Here is a 16685-nt window from a genome sequence, read left to right on the forward strand (position 1 = left end):
AATTCATTTGACTGGTGAAGTTTAGAATGGAAAATGGGGTGAATTGCTATCTAGTATACAACATTGCAAATCAGAGGCATATCTTCAGGAAGGATACTAGTTTGTAGAAGTTGAATAGATTCAAGTTGGTTAAGAAAAAAAAAGTTTTAGTAGATGGTGGGAGCAGGCTTAAGTTAATGGTATGATTTTGTGCACTCAGAGCAGCAGCTGGCAGTAGTGTGTAACAAATACTACAGTTTTAAAAATCCTTGCCATCAGTGCTGTGGCAGTCCTGTTGGCACCCTGTCAAATCCAAATGCAGCCTGCAGATGTTTCCACATGTATCCCTCAAACAGGCTTCTCTTCTCTGTGGGAAGAGTAGATGTGGTAAGAAGCACATTTTTTGGGCACTGCCAGAGGCATTCTATGCCAAGTCTCATACTTCCTCCCACTGTAAAAATCAAGAGTTAGACAGAACCCAGCACCATTAAATCCAGCCTCTGGTGCTAAGTGTACAGCTTGTTCAACCTACATGAAAGGAAATGTCTAATTTAAAAAAATTATCTCATTTTAGGGTAAAAATGGACTTCAGGGTTTGCCTGGACTGAAAGGAAAAGCAGGCCCAAAAGGTGAAAAGGTATGTGTCCTGTTAATAACCAACAACCAATCAGATATAATTTATTCTAAGACATGTATTGATTTGGTACACTCTGAGAGAGGCATAAAATACGGAATCACAGGAAGAATATAAACATCCTACTGTTCGTTCATGAATGGCTAGATGGCACCACACCAGAATCATAAGTATTTTTCAAGGATGTGAATAAACGTCAGCATTAGAAAACATTGGGCTTTCACAGAAGAGCTAAGGAAGATGTGTTGAACACTTAATAAAGAAAAGTCAATTGTTGCATATAACTGCTCTGGGCAACTTACTCTCCTGGCTAAGTTTTTTAATAGAGGCAGTATAATCATATTACCCTTAGGAAATGGACATAATTGAAATAAGAGTTAAACCATCTGAAGTAACAGTTTGTATCGCTTCTGAGATGAAGTGAGATGTAATGGATTCATCTATGATTAAAGTACATGTAGTACACAAAATTGACATACAGATAGTAAGTCCAAGTGTCAAATTAATAATCTCTTTCATCTGTTTAACAAAATAATACAGACTTCATAAATTCACAAACATGACCCATATAAATCTCATCTATTCAGATTAGTTTGAAATGATCCAGAATAATTTCAAAGGTCTCCAGTACAGGAATCAGGTAACAAAGTTGCATGGCAGCCCCCCAGCTCTATGTCCAGGTGTAATAGAAAGATTTATTGAGCAGAGGGTTCTCATAAATTGTAGGGAAGTGAAAGCATGTGGGGCAGTCAGTGAGCATCTTATGTACATCATGATGGGGACACTTGCTCTCCTCTAAGACCTGTCTCAGGTACATGCTCACAAAGCTAGGCAGTGTGGGAGACAAACAGGAGGACTTACAAGTCCCTGCACAATCACAGGGCTACCACCTCTCAGAGGTTACAGAGACATGGTGGGATTGCTCATAACAGGAGTGCTATAGTGTATGGATACAGGCCCTTCAGGAAAGATAGGCTGGGCAGGCAGATTATCATTAAAACATTCCATCAGTTGTCAGCAGGCATTACAGGCACTTAAATGTCATTTGACAATTGGCTTTTTAGGTTTCTTGCAAATCTGCTTTGGTCCTTCTTGTGACCAGAGTTATTTCTAGGATACTTGGTACTGACATAAATAATTCATGTGTAGGAAACCATAAAATCAGTCAGGATTCTTTTAATGTAAACAAAGCAAATGGAAAAGATGCCAAGATTATTTTGCAGCTACTACAGCCATAGCTTCTGTTGGGTGACCATTCCAATCTTCAGCAACAAGTCCTACACCTGGCTAATGGAACAGGCCCAGGAGCTGATTTGCTGATGGTTCAGACTTGCAGGCATGGTCCCTGACAATGTTTTGGCCTCTATCAAATAAACCTCACTCAGACAAAGCCTCAGGCCATCAGTTGTTAATTGCAGCCAGAACGCTGCAAGATGAGACTGAGCATAGGCTCTGTACTCCTCCAGTGCCATCACAGCAAGCTTTTAACTTTCAAATACTCATGCTGATGGATTTCAGTATATGTCTAAAGTTATTTCATGCAAAATGCACACAAACCTGTGCTCAAAATGCTAGCTTTGAACATGCAGGGCTAAAAGGAGTCCCGGAGTCAAGTACCTAAGGACTGTGGGCCCAGCCAGTCTGTTCCAGCTGACCGCACAACCAAAGGCCATCCAGCCTTAGTTTATTGATCAGAATAGCCATCAGGAGAAAATTCTAGCAGCAGGAGAAGCAACTTAGCTGTAGAGAGCAAAAGTTATATTGGAAAGGAAAATACTCCAGTAGTCTAGTCCTGATTACTTTTATGTCTACTTTAGCAAAGACATCTTAAGCTTAGTTTTTAATTTAAAATTTGGATAAATATTTTCAAGGGACACTTCAAGGAGACACTGTGAAGTTAGCAAAATAGTGCTAAAAATCCTAATGATACTTTCAAGATCATTGAGGAAAGCTGACAGCTTCATATGCAGAGCTTTGTCTTGGCAATACTTTAAAGAGAAAATGACTGCAGTAAATACAGGACCAGCAAGACACTGCTCTGATCCTCTTTTATGCATGTAAATTATTTGTAAGTTATCAGTTGTTCAGCAAATTGTTTCAATATTCTAATCATTATGATTTCCTAGGCCTGGCTGTGTTGGTAGAGTGACCAAAGCTCAAAGAACATGCAAAAATTCGTAACTCTTATGCTGTCTAAAGACAGTCAGCACCTTTTCCAGTATAAAAATATCTAAATTTCAGGAAGAGTAGTAGGATCCACCTGCCTCTTTCTGGTCCTTCTAACTGAAAACTGAATGCCAGGAATGAATGTGGCACTCCTTATCAGTGGAGAGTGGGGAGCTGCTGTCACTTTTCCACCATGGTCCATGTTCTGTGTAGAGGTACAGCCATGAGATGCTCCTTGGGAATGGATACAGTCAGGCTTCCTAAAAATGACCACGACCCAGATGTGATATCTGGGGTTTTTGTCTTCCCTGCAGTGCACACAAAGTGGAAGAAATTGCACAAAAGGAAGCACCAAACAAGCACTGCCAGGAACTAATGTAATAGTCATTGGAAAAAAGCGAGGATGTGTTAAAATGAATGAAGAGCATCTGTAACTGAACAATGCTGGCAGACAGTGAAAATAGCCCCAAATTAATTAAACACATTCTCTGTGGATATGACTGAAGTATCACTATAGGAACCATTTGATAAAGCTGCGGGGAACAAAGAACAGAATGAATACATTCATCTAATGAACTCTCAAGCATAAAGAGCAAGTGACCAAGAGATAGTTAAAAGTCAGTGTTTCCTGCTATGTAACCAAATATGTGAATTTCTAGAACAGAATTTAAATGCTCATAAGCACAGATAGCAAATTGGCAGGTTAGAGAGTAAAGCACAGATCAGTGGAGGCAAAACCTCAACTCTTGGCTCAAGTGAAAAATACTGGACTTGAGCAGAAAACTTATTGAAATTCACAAACATCTTAAGCTGAAGCAGTTCAAACTGACCTCAGCAAAATGTCAGAGGTGATGTAAGAAAGACAAATTATAAGAAATGGTAGTAATTATGAGAGAAAATGGCACATATTTGAACAGTATCTTTCATTGTGTTGGCAGTAGATAAAGGTCAACACACAGCAGAAAAATAATGTTGTGGTAGTATTGAAAAAAAACCATTAGAGAGGTTAGCAATAAAATCAAGAAATTTTCAGATTGAATACCATGGTGTGACCAGACCACACTGACTACATTTTTTTTTCTGGTTTGGTTTGGTTTGGTTTGGGGTTTTCTTTGGATGGGGTGAGGGTTCATATATAATATACCCTAAAAATGCAAGATCCACAGTTAAACCTTATTCTGGCAAGATATATGCACTGCCTAATGCTGTTAATGCTGCTTGTACATTTTCAAATTCATTGCAGAAGTTAGAAAAGGAAGAGTTCTTTCTTCCATTGCCAATGTGAAGATCATGTTCATTGGGAGCTTGTCTTAGAAATTAACAAAGTCCAACCCTGCTCATAGCATCTAAGCAGCCACTCTTGTGACTGGAAATCCACACAGATTCTAGCTAGTGCTTATAGTCTTTATATGGTTAAATCCTTGCTGATTTATCTTAATTCCCATTTCAGGGTGATCCTGGTGAGGGATTGCCAGGACCCCCTGGACCACCAGGACCCACAGGACCATCTGCTCCTTCCAGAGGATTAGTGAGTATTTGGGGCTCTTTGACAATGAGCTCAGCTTGCCACAGAGGAATCCAGAACTAAATAGGAGGTTTTTCTCTGGGAAAGTAGCCTGACTGTCACAGAGATTATCATGTTTTCTAAAACATTCATGCAGAAATGCAAATAAATGTCTGACTGCAGTGTGTGAATGCTGTAAGCTACATAAACACCCAGTATTCACATTTTAAAATATCGGTGGATATGTGTGCTCTCCTGTGCAAAAGCAACAATATATGGGAGAACACAAACCAAAAATTTCCACAAAAAGGCATTCTAAACTTAAATTATTAATTTCTTCCTGCTAGTGAACAGAGAAATGGTTTGACAGTCAGTTATGTTTGCTGTCATTAAATACTAGAACACATACCAACATGATGACAGTGTTTGTATTTTGAATGCTCAATACTCAGGCAATGTTAAAGAATGAGTTTCAGATCCATCTCACTACTGTACTTGGACTTTTCTCCCTATATCTGTGATGATATGTGCGCATGCAGCTAAAGAAGGAATCTGGGCTGAATTTTGGGTTCATGGTGTGAGAGCTGATTTTATGCTTAGACAGTTCACCAATGACACCAGTGGAAATCCTGGGGTGGACTTTTACACAAAACTATCTGTCACACTGGGTATCGTGAGTGTTTAACAAAAGAGTTTGAAACATATTCCACTGGCCAAAATGGATTATATGCTCCCCTGATTCTGGGTCTGCTAATTTAAGCCAATATATTTCTGCAGCATAAAAACAGATTAACAGTGTTCTGCTGCACTACTGAGCCTGCCCTGATGCTGACTTCAAGAGACCAGCAGGGCAGCTCGAAATCCTTAAGACAAAGTGCTCCAGGCCAACAGTTTTATCCAGTCAAAGGTCACTTCCATAAATGCAGAAGGGAACACCAAGTCCTACACTGCCTTTACTTCCTTGCTCTCTGTGACAGCAAGTTTCAAGGCCTTTTATTCTGTAGTGAAGTGCTAGAAGTCTCAGTGGAGCCAAGGAATGCATCCTTAAGTCCCAGTCATTTGAAACATTAGTTTTGGTACTATGATAACTTATTCAGGTAGTTCTTCTCTCTGTGCTTTTCTTTGTAGTCTTCAACATGTACACAACTATGAAACTCTCCAAGGACTAAACACTAAGGTGTTTTTTTTCAACAGAGGATTTTAGAAAAGGCTCCAGTATATTGATTTTTCTTTATAAAACTCATATTTTTGATTCCGGTTGTAGTAATCTCAGAATTAGGCTTTTTAAAGAAGGGGTACATTGTAGGAAACTGGAGTTATTTGTAAGATCTGCATTTTAGGATATTCTTAATGTTGACAGGTACCTCTCTGAAGTTAAAATTTGTCTGAGATATTACTTCAGTTCACTTAAACAGTCTCATGGCATGTATGTCCTGCAGGACATTTATCACTGTGCTCATAGAGCACCTGCAGGTAAGTACAGTGCTCAGTGACTACAAAAGATGGTATGAAGCACCAGAAAGATAAGTGAATGTTTTTGTTGTATTATAATTTATTTTACCAGTGACAGACTGCTGTAAGGATATTGATGACAGCTGTATTTCCAGTTAACGTCAAGTGATATTTGCATCTGTCATCTTTAAAAGCAATAATTTAAAATGGAATTCTCCTAATTTCAGAATAGACTGGAACTTGAAGAATCAGGTTCTGGAGATACTGACAGAGAGACTGAGATTTTAAGGGTAAGCAAAATATTTCTCATTATAAAGAGCTTTATTTTACTCATGCAGGTTGTAGAATTTTTCGTAATGCAAGTTTTATACATGCTTAATTTACTTAATCTAGAAAGGATTTGTAGGGTTTCATTTCAAGGTCAGAAGAGGCCTAAATGCTTGTGACTGGGAAGAAATACAAGATAGGAGGGGACCACCAAAGAAATAATGGCAAGAGGACTTTTCAAAATGAGAAAATGCTTTTAATCTGACTGTGAGAAGAGAGTAAAGAGGAGAGAGATGAGAATAATAGATTCATGGAATCACAGAAAGACCTAAATGTCATCTTGTTCCAGCCCCCCTGCCATGGGCAGGGAAAACTTGCACTAGACCACGTTGCTCAGAGCCCCATCCAACCTGGCCTTGAACACTGCCAGGGATGGGGCACCCACAGCTGCTCTGGGCAACCTGTGCCAGTGCCTCACCACCCTCAGAGTAAAGAATTTCTTCCTAATATCTAATCTAAACCTACCCTCTGTCAGATTGAAGCCATTGCCCCCTATCCTGTTACTACAGACCCTTGTAAACAGCCCCTCTTCTGCTCTCTTGTAAGCCCCTTTTAGTCAGTGGAAGGCTTTATATGGCTCTAGTCTTCACTTTTTTCAATTTAGAGTACCTGTTCTAAAAAAAATTGAGTGTATCTGTATGAAATGCTTTATGGTGCAGCTTTCTGGTGAACTGAACATCACTAACACTACAGCTTTGTGAGTTCATTATGGTTCCTATGATCTCCAGAATGCTATAGCACACTGGAGGCCTCTGCTTTGCAACACAACTAGTGATATTTCTCATTCTTTCAGATTGGTTTCTACCTCAGGACTCCTCTTCTGTTTCTTTTTACTCAAAAATGTTTAATACCTAATTCCCAAGGCCCTTCAGGAGTCAATTGCCACATCCTCAAAGTTAGAAATCTTGCCTAGTTTAGGAGCCTCTTCAGAGGCCCTTTGTAGGTGACAAGACAGGTGAGTGCCCTGCAGGAGGCTCTGTTTACTGTACTGAAAATCCAAGGGGAGCCTCTTCCAGATAGAATCCTGTACATGGTCCTAAGTCAGAATTAAAGATTTCCTGACTTAGAGTGCCATGGCCAAAAACTTCAAGTTTTCTGTCTCTGTCTGCTAATGCAATCAATAACAGAGGTGGAGTTGGACATGAGAGGGAATATTTGCAAATGTTCTGTTCCTCCTAAAATAACATTTCACTCATTTCATTCCATTCATTCAATTTAAATACCTCTGCTCATGTCCATGCAGGATAGATCTTTAGAGCAGAGGCCAGTTTTACAGCACTAAGCAGATCTTGACCATGAGCAGGGATTCTCAGTGCTCCCACAATAACATGGAGAAACCCTATGATATGGTAGAGGAGAACAAAAACAACCACTTCCCCTTGTACAATGATGGTTTCTTTATGGTTAGGTCTCTTATAATTAGGTTGATCCTTGGGATATGCCTGAGATCTCTACTGGGTTACAGAGAGCTGACACAAATTTTTCAGTGCTATATGGTGGCAGAGTTCAGAGAGCATGGGTGAGGGAGGTCAGTGTGACCCTATGTAAGGGCATATCTGTGAAACTAAAATTGGTTGTCAGTGAAGCACAAGTGGGGTGGAAACCCCAGCTGAGTTTTATGAGCCTGAACAGTTATGTGAGTTTTTTCCTGTTCCATGTATACAGAAATAAACCAGGCTAGGATAATTTCTAACACTCCTGCTGATTTAACCAGGGTCTTCCGGGGCCACCAGGCCCTCCAGGACTGCCTGGTCTTCCAGGAAACCCAGCACCTGATTCAGGTGTAGGACCTCCTGGGTCACCAGGAGAAGATGGAGCTTCTGGGGAGCCAGGCCCTGAAGTAAGTACTCTTTCATGCACAAAGCTTGAATCTTATACTAAATTAAATAAATCTAAATAAATCTAAATTTATTAAAAAAAAAAAAAGTCTTGTTAACCAAAGCAGAGTACTAATGTACATTTGACAGACAGATACTGGTGAATCTGGACCAGAATAAATAAAAATTAAGAATGCTTTTGCCAACACTGAATAAGACTAAGTATCAGTTTTCCTGTGGTGCTTTCAGGAAAATGAAATTTTCTAAATCACTTATATAAGCTTCAGGGAATTTGTAAAATAAACTGAATTTTCTTCTTTCCTCTTCTATCCTTTTCTTCAGCAAGGTAGAAACACTTATTCCTCTGGACATGTGAAACATAATTCTACTGTAAAAAATGTTGCTAAAGTTTGACTTGCAAATAAAGTCTCAGTAAAGTGTTTTTTTCCAGTGAAGAAAATAATTTTTTTTAATATTGAACAGCTTTAAAAACCCTTTCTGGAATGATGAGATTAGCTCAGTTGTTTGGAGCATGGTGCTAATAAAACCAAGGTTGTGGGTCTGATCTCTGTGCTGTCCATTCATCTAAGAGCTGCACTCGATGATCGTTCCCAATTCAGAACAATCCCTGTTTCCATATATTTACTAATATGGTTCCATTATTCCCTATCAACCATCTGCCAGCAGCAGTTGTTTTCAGGACAAGATTTGTCCTGTCCATCACACGACCCTCAGAGCCACCATTTTTGTACCTGACAAGGTGTCATTAGCATATATCAAGGAAGTGTACAGGGGACAGGTGCTAAAAAGGAGATCTCACTATTTCTCAGCTGTCTTGTAGGGGGTTTTTTTTGAGGATAACCAAGCTGGGAGTTGATACAAAGTCTAAAAAGTGTTTGGCCATCCAGGAGGAAAGCAGCATCTTTTGTGCAGAAAGAAATTAGGCACCTGAAAGTCTTAATATGGGATTCAAGAGTCAAGTGCATGGGAAGCCAAGGAAATCCATTACTCTCTGCATCTACTGATTGTTATATGGATGGCAGTATAAAATAAAAAAGTCTGAAATGCTCACCGGATTTCATCTAATTGCTAAACTCCCAACAGCATTCTTTTTATTTTCTGAGTCCAAGACAGATCAAATTGTATTGAGTATTACAAATGTAATTTTAAGTAAATGAATTGTCAAGTTTTATAAAAAAGGCAGTTATCCTAATGTTTTATTTACTGCATTTGATAAAGTGCAGTGTTAGATTAAAAGGTTCTCTATAACAGCTTCTTTCCAATTCAAAATGTACCTTCAACTTTCCTGACTGTGGCTGTTTCCATATCCTTAGAATATAAAGTAATTCAAATGGATTAGGACTAGAAAATAGTACTAAAATTTACCACAAAAGAATAATGTAAAAAGGAATTAAAATAAAATGGAGAAATAAGTATTTATTCATTATTGTGTAATTTGGGATTTCACAGGCAATAACATGAACTACTTGTAGACTGTCAGTTTTCTGATCCGACAGAAATAATTTTTTCAGGATAGTTCCTGGGAAATGTATCTGTTAAAAAAGTAGAAGCTAAATGTTAATAAGACTACTAAAGAAACTGTCACTCTGCATTTCAAAGATTTGCACACATTTGCACACTCTGGATAAATGAAGTGAGCTCAATTCCCAGCAGAATTTTTTTACTTGGGAAACCTCATTAAGTACCACATTAACACATTTGTGTTATTAAAATTTTCAGCTGTGAATACTAATTCCAGAAGACCAGCCAATCACTTGAAGTTGGGGACAGGTTAAGTCCTTGCTAAATCAAGAACTTTGTGATGTAGCACCTCTTCTCTCTCCAAACATGGCTTAGAAATGTTTCAGTAAAGGCTGCATTCTATAATGGGAAATACCCCCACACTGCTTCACAGTGCATTTCGCAGTGATATGGTATTGATCTGATTAAATACACATTTTCTAAATGATACATGAAGTTAAATTGACCCATAGCATTGTATAGGGATAGTTTCTATCATAATATTTTGTTTGAGGTAGCTCACAAATGCATTCATATACCCTGATGAGAATAACAAATGTCCCATCATTGCCTGCTAACTACATAAGAGAGACTATTCCAAAGCTCTTGAGGAAATTAGCAATTTTAGCACAATGAAACCTAAAAATTGCCAAGCAGTAGAGTGGAAGTAATCAGTAGACTTTAGAATAGTTATTGTTCTTAGCTCAACCTCTTTTCTTACTCTCTTCTGTCTATGTAATCATGCCAAAATACAATATGAAAATGTTTGAAACATACTGAAAATATTTCTGATTATTCTCAATATAAAAAAAAATCCATTAGTTACTCTATGACTTACAGTGTATCCAAAGAGCAAAAGCAGGGTGGGGGGGACAGAGAGAGCCAGAAAATTGAGGCTTTGTGATAATTCTGAAAGCATCAGAGGAAAACAATGTTTTCTGTCTGCTTTGCTAGCCGTTCATATCCTTCCCCAAAACAGATGAACAAATAAATATTACTAAAGATCATCAGAGGCCAGAATATACCCCTGTAAATGTAGTCAAAGGCCTTCAGAGCCCAATTTAAAAAATGTAGGCTGTGAAATATGCCTGTTACCTTTCATGCATGTCTAGTTACTGTGGGCTAGACTTCAGCACCTGTACAGATTTATTGGTTGACCCTACAAACCAGTGTTTTCCAGCCTGCCTGCTCACTCAAATGCATGCAGGATACAAGTAATGGATACAACACCAGAAACTGTGTGGAGAAGTTAATGTACACTTTTCAAGGCAAAACTAAAGTGAGGTGTCATGAAAAACGTGAGTGCTATCAACCAAAGCAAAGTGGCGGCACCTTTTCTTCTGCAGAAGGACTCTTTGGGAGTACTGCTCCTGCAAGTGTAGTAATGAACTTCCAGGCTCAGCTACCCAGGGAAACCTGGCAAAGTGTGTCTGAATAAGCCAAGTGCTGCCCCATAAGGGGGGATGAGGCCCAGCCTCAATGTTCCCACATGAGGATATCACTGGAGTTTTATGAATCAAGACCTCTGTCAACCTACAGTCTTTTCTGTTTGCAGCAACAGCACAGAAGTCTCTTGCTTGACACCATTCCCTCCATATCACAAGTGCTTTTAGGGATTCTACCACACAGAAACCCTGGCCACTGATTTTGTCAATACCAAGGTTTCCTCAGCTGGGTCTCATCTAGCACTGACATTGCCAAAAGTGTAGATAACTGAGGTGTCTGGGGATTTCAACCCCATCACTGTCTTTTACAGTGTTGTCAAAACCTGCTTGAATACCACCATAATCATTCATGCTAAGGGTATATTTACAATATGCTGGGTTTTATTTTTCTCACTATTTTATGATTGTTGTGTATAGTTTTCTATTAAAATACATTAAAATACTGGTTTTGTACAAAGCCAAGCCCTCAGAAGACAAGAAATAAAAGTGTTAAAGCTTAGTGGTGGCTACACATTAGTCTTTCATAATGCCATATCAGCAGTTGGTCCCTAATACTTAAACACATGTTCTAGAAATCGAGCTCTCAAGTGGCACCTGCTTTAGATTTACTGTCATCTACAGGGCCCTCAAGGTCCTCCTGGCCGTGATGGAGTGGTTGGCTCACCAGGATCGAAGGGAGAAAAGGTGAGTTAAATGTCTGTCTTTCTCCGACTTCAGTGCAACATCTTTGTCAATTCTAGGCTGTAAAAATCATAAACAGTTCTCCCTCCAACACAATAGCATCTGGCATCAGTATTTTTTAATGGAATCCAGATAGCGATGGCTTATTAGAACACATCTCAAAGGCATATTCAGAAATACAGAATTTCCTATTGGCTACTGTCTCATTTTCTGAAGCATGCAATATTCGATATGCAGTATGAGCATACCTCTTGTGATTTTCCCCTCAAAAACCCATAGTGACTGGGCTCACACAGGTGAGTCTGGAGGGGGAAAGAGAGAACTCCAGTTAGCCCAGCCTGGCACAGAGTGACAGCACATTATATGACAGGCGAGAAGAGTCTGAAGGAGCACAGACCATTTAAATTGGCAAACAAGAGACAAAGTCATGGTCTACACTGGCTGGACACCAGATGCTTACCAGTGAAAAGCTGAAGGGTCAAGATAAGGACAGAAAAATCTCTCAGCAGTTACTGTCACACACAAAACAGACTTGACTTGGGGAAATTAATATAATCCATTGCTAATCAAAACATCATTTGATCACCATTTTTTTATACCTCACTTCAAGAAGGATGTGATGAAAACAAAGACAAAGACTACAAGACAATTTCATCCTCTAGTGAGCTTCCAGAACATACCTTACACACAAGAACTTGAAAGTAAATTCCCAAGTGTACATTTTAAGCTCACACACTGTAACAGAAATGAAAAGGCAAGTCTTAAATGGCCAGAATATTGATTTATTTTTATCTCTGGAGGCTGGAGTTTCTGAGTTGTGATATCAAAAGCCTGACACTGGTGAAAGTGCAGTACACATTGGAACCAGCATCCATCCAGAAAGTGCAGTATGTGTGTTGCAAAGCAGGCACCTGAAACCCATGTCCATTGTAATCAGTGGTGGGTGTTTTACATGGGGGAGCCTAAGAACAGAAGGAAGTCTAGCTGAAGTAAAGTGAACATGATTTACATACTATAGGAGGAGATTGATGGGGAAAGAGAAGCAATTTAAGAGAAATTAAATTTCTTTTAAAATCATAATCTTCTGAAAAAAGGGCTACAATATTTTGCTTCACTGTGTCTGCTGCATTCTGTATATTTGATAAAAGTTACGTTAGAATTGAAGCACTATGTATCTGCACCTGTTCAATACAAGTAGGAGTATTTTTCAATTTTTACAATTTTTTTTCTGAAAGCATTGATTTAATTTATATTGCAGTATCTGTTTTGTTCTTTATTGCAAATTAATCCAGAAAAAGAAACAACAGTATGCACTGAAAGTAAATTCAGTTTGTTCATTGAGTGACATTCGACATGGAGTTTAGCCATTGCTTTTAGAAAAACATGTGATCATATGGTGCTTACTCTTTTTCTTCAGACTTTACTCAATAAATATTTCTGCTGAGTAAGGACAGCAGCTTGCCAACATAAAAATAATTCCACTAGATCCAGAGCAATTTTGAAAATAATTATTAGCTTGCATTATTATTGTCTTGCTGTCTGTGCCGTGAAATAGAAATGGAAAAAACCAGTGTGCAAGTAAAGCATATAAAAGCAAATATTGATGAAATCTTGACTGCAGCAGAGGAACCTTAAAATATTCCTAGTGATCACATCCTGTGTTTGGAAGGGTGCCCTGGACAACTTGAGTGGGACCAGTTTCCAGTTCTGTTATAGCCCATAAGAATTTTGACATTTATGTTCAGAAGCATGATGATGTGACCTGCAATGTTTAATTCTCTGTGCTCAGAACCCTTAAAATCAGCAGCTATTATTGAAATACAAGATTGAGTCCAGTCAACATACCAGACCAGAGCTATTAATGTGTTATTGTGACTCCTGAATTGCAGATTGTTTTCTTTTTAACTAAGAGGTCTGATAAAGGGCTTCATGTAAAGGACATCGAATTAAACAACACAGAAGTCTGTGGGCATTTGTATTAAGGAAAGATACCATAAATATGCCTTTGTTGTGTAATGGTCTTATTCTAAGTATGCACAATTTATTTTCTTTTACAGGGTGATCAAGGTCTACCTGGTTCTGCTGGTCCAAAGGTAACAAAAAAGTTTCTTTGTAGAATGACAGTATCACTGTGATACAGCACATTACTGAAAAGGTCTGAGAAGTCTTAGAGACTCTCATTGTGTAGCCTAAGTTTCTCAGTTGGCCAGCATGCTTCCCTATGAAGTGTCGTGTAATCAGGTAACCTTGGCTGGGCACGGCTCTATCACTCCCCTTCCGAGTGGGACTGGGGAGAGAGAATAAGACAGAAAACAACTTGTAGGTTGAGATAAGGCAGTGTTTACTGAAGCAAAAAGAAAGTGAAAATCTTCACGTGTATAAACAAAGAGAAAAAAAGTTTAATCTCTACTTCCCATCAGTGAGTAACATTCAGCCACTTCCCGGGAAGCAGTTGGTCTGGAAGGCGAATACTACAAAACAACAAATGCCCCCATTCCTCCTCTCTCCCATAGCTTTCATATCTGAGCTGACATCATATGGTATGGAATTCTCCTTCGGTTAATTTGGGTCAGCTATTTTTACCTAGTTGGGTCCCCTTCCAGGGTATTGTCCACTCCCAGCCCACTTGATGGGAGGAGAATATGAGAGAATTGTTAAAGAGACAGTGCTGCTGGTGTGCCAGTGCTGCTCAGCAGCAGACAAAACACTGGTATGTTATCAACATTTCCAGCTACCAATACAAAGCACAGCACTGTGAGGGCTGCTGTGGGGAAAACAAGCTCCAGCTCAGCCAGAACCAATACACATGATCAGCCAGCTGAGAGAGGTGATACTCCCTCTGTACTCTGCCGTCATGAGAGCCCACCTGGAGAGCTGTGCCCACCTCTAGGACCCCCAGCACAAGAAAGATATGCACCTGTTGGAACAAGTCCAGGGGAGGGCCATGAACATGGTGGATGACCTCTTCCTGGAGATGTTCAAGGCCAGGTTGGATGTGGTTTTGAGCTACCCGGTCTAATGGAAGGTGTCCCTGCCCATGGCAGAGGGATTGAAAGTTGATGAGCTTTCCAACCCAAACCATTCTGTGATCCTGTGAAACTACTTATTTGCCCTTACTTAGACATAGTCAGTATATCAATAGTCTGAATTTTTATTTTAGGGTGATGCTGGAGTCACTGGATCAATAGGCCCCAAAGGAGAAGCTGGCCCTATTGGGTCTCCTGGAAAACCTGGACCACCAGGACCTCCTGGGCCCCCTGGGCCCCCTGGACCTCCTGGACCACCAGGACTAAGTTACGGCTTGGGATTTGAGGTATATTGCTATTCTGAAGTTTTTTGTAACTATAGAAATATTTCCTCCAGAAAAAAGACAGTGTGATCACCTGTGTATTTCACAGGTATTTAAGTCTGAATTGATAACAAAGTAATTAGTTCTGGATTGAAATTTGCCAAGGAGTGTAAATACAGAGACACGTGTTGCTAATTTCCGACCTCATGGTCTGTTCTACTTAGGACAAAAATGTTCTATTGAAAATATAAAATTACAGATGTTACTTTTTCTAGTTCTGAGAATAATACCTTCATCGCTTAAAAATATGAGATCGGGCCAGCTCAAGATAAGTTTTACATATCATTTGAGAACTGCTCATTTGGATAATCTTGTTGGAACAGAAATTTGCTTTGCACTAAAAGAAAGGCAAGGAAATAACACTCAGGTTCAAGAATTAGAGCTGCTGCATTAACGTCTTTGTGAAAAGAGGCCAAGAAAATGTCATTATCAATATTCATATTTGTGACTTCACTTTTTTCTTCCTTTTTTTCCTCCTTTTTTTCCATACATTTTTCATTTACAGTTTACCTGTGTGGCTCAGCAAAGCCTTTCTAGGGTTTTTTATGTCATGCGATATAATTGAGTTGGCACAGTAACTCAGGGTAGTCTCATCAGAGAAGTAAGAATGTTTGACCAAAATTACTGGTCCTCTGTAGAATGGTGGCAGTAAAGTGGTGGTGTTTAAAAGATACCAGTTTCCCTACATGTTTCTCTTAGTACCTACCCCAACTCTTTTGTATTTTTCTTTTCTTTACTCTACAGACACTTTGAGGTGTCACAGACGTGACCACTAGCTCTTGTTTAGAGACCTAATTTGCTTTCTGATATCTGGCTAAAGAATAGTGTGCTATATACTCTACTGGTTAATAATCCCACTGAAGTCAGTGAATTTCAATGGACAAAAATCTCTCTAGCAGTTCACAAGTTCTTAATTGCCAGCACTGAAATTGTTAGCAAGAAGCAGCTTGTAGTCTAAGCAAACAGTCCTTTGCCTTGTCTTAGGCACACTACACTGGTACAGTCTCCCCTGAATAATAATAGTTGTTTCAGAATGAGTTAAGGACGGCTGGCAAGTCTCATCTTCATCCTAGGCCTGGTCTTAGCCCAGAATGATGGCTTCTCTGACTTACAGTCACCTTCTGTGACCTGTGAGGACCCATTCTTTAAGAGGTTCTCCACTTTTCACCATTAGCACTATTTGTGTAAAAGGCAATGTGCCCTTATTATGTCACCAAAGAATTCTCCTGAAATTATGTGCTTAGGATCAAGCTCTGCCACTTTTAATACCTAAGTCTCAGAGGAGCAAACTTAGCAGAGGAGCAGGAAAGGGTAAAAACTGGGACTCCCCACTTCTATGGATGAAAATGCAGAAGGATTTGAGCCCGAACTGCAGTAACAGTATCTTGACTGGCTTTGTCTTGAACTTTATCTAGTCCAAACAAAATTTGTATGATTGTCATTTCCCTGAGAGGAGTCCTACTTTAAACAGGCTTGCTAGCTGTAGCTGATCTTTTGGATGCCCACCCCTGCCATCTGTTGAGGCAGCACCGTGGTCTGCCAGTTTGTTAGGGTGACACTACCTTTTGGTTGGCAGTCTGTTTATTGCGTTAAGGCTGTTTCTACAAAATACTCCTGTTAGCACTTGTTAGCATCTGTGATCAGCTATGTGCAAAAACCAAATGGCATGGTGTTTGCTGGCACTTATGCTTGCCAAAAGAACAGTTTGAGCTGCAGAAGGTACCTGGTAAACCCATTAAAAACATGCAGATGTCAAAAGAGATGATGTGTTATATAAAGCAGGCATCAAGCACTCTCTTAAAGGGAAAAA

General features: G+C 39.4%; 1 protein-coding gene across 1 annotated transcript in view; it reads left to right on the forward strand.

The window, feature by feature from the left end:
* Positions 1-16685, forward strand: part of LOC135301681 (collagen alpha-1(XV) chain-like) — a 117632-nt gene that overhangs the window by 52183 nt on the left and 48764 nt on the right. The window contains exons 10-16 of the mRNA XM_064421987.1: positions 554-616; positions 4230-4307; positions 5963-6025; positions 7777-7902; positions 11467-11529; positions 13584-13619; positions 14687-14839. Coding sequence (XP_064278057.1) covers positions 554-616; positions 4230-4307; positions 5963-6025; positions 7777-7902; positions 11467-11529; positions 13584-13619; positions 14687-14839 — 582 coding nt within the window. The remainder of the gene's footprint in view (positions 1-553; positions 617-4229; positions 4308-5962; positions 6026-7776; positions 7903-11466; positions 11530-13583; positions 13620-14686; positions 14840-16685) is intronic.

This window comes from Passer domesticus, chromosome 1 (genome assembly GCF_036417665.1).
Source record: "Passer domesticus isolate bPasDom1 chromosome 1, bPasDom1.hap1, whole genome shotgun sequence".
Taxonomy (NCBI): domain Eukaryota; kingdom Metazoa; phylum Chordata; class Aves; order Passeriformes; family Passeridae; genus Passer; species Passer domesticus.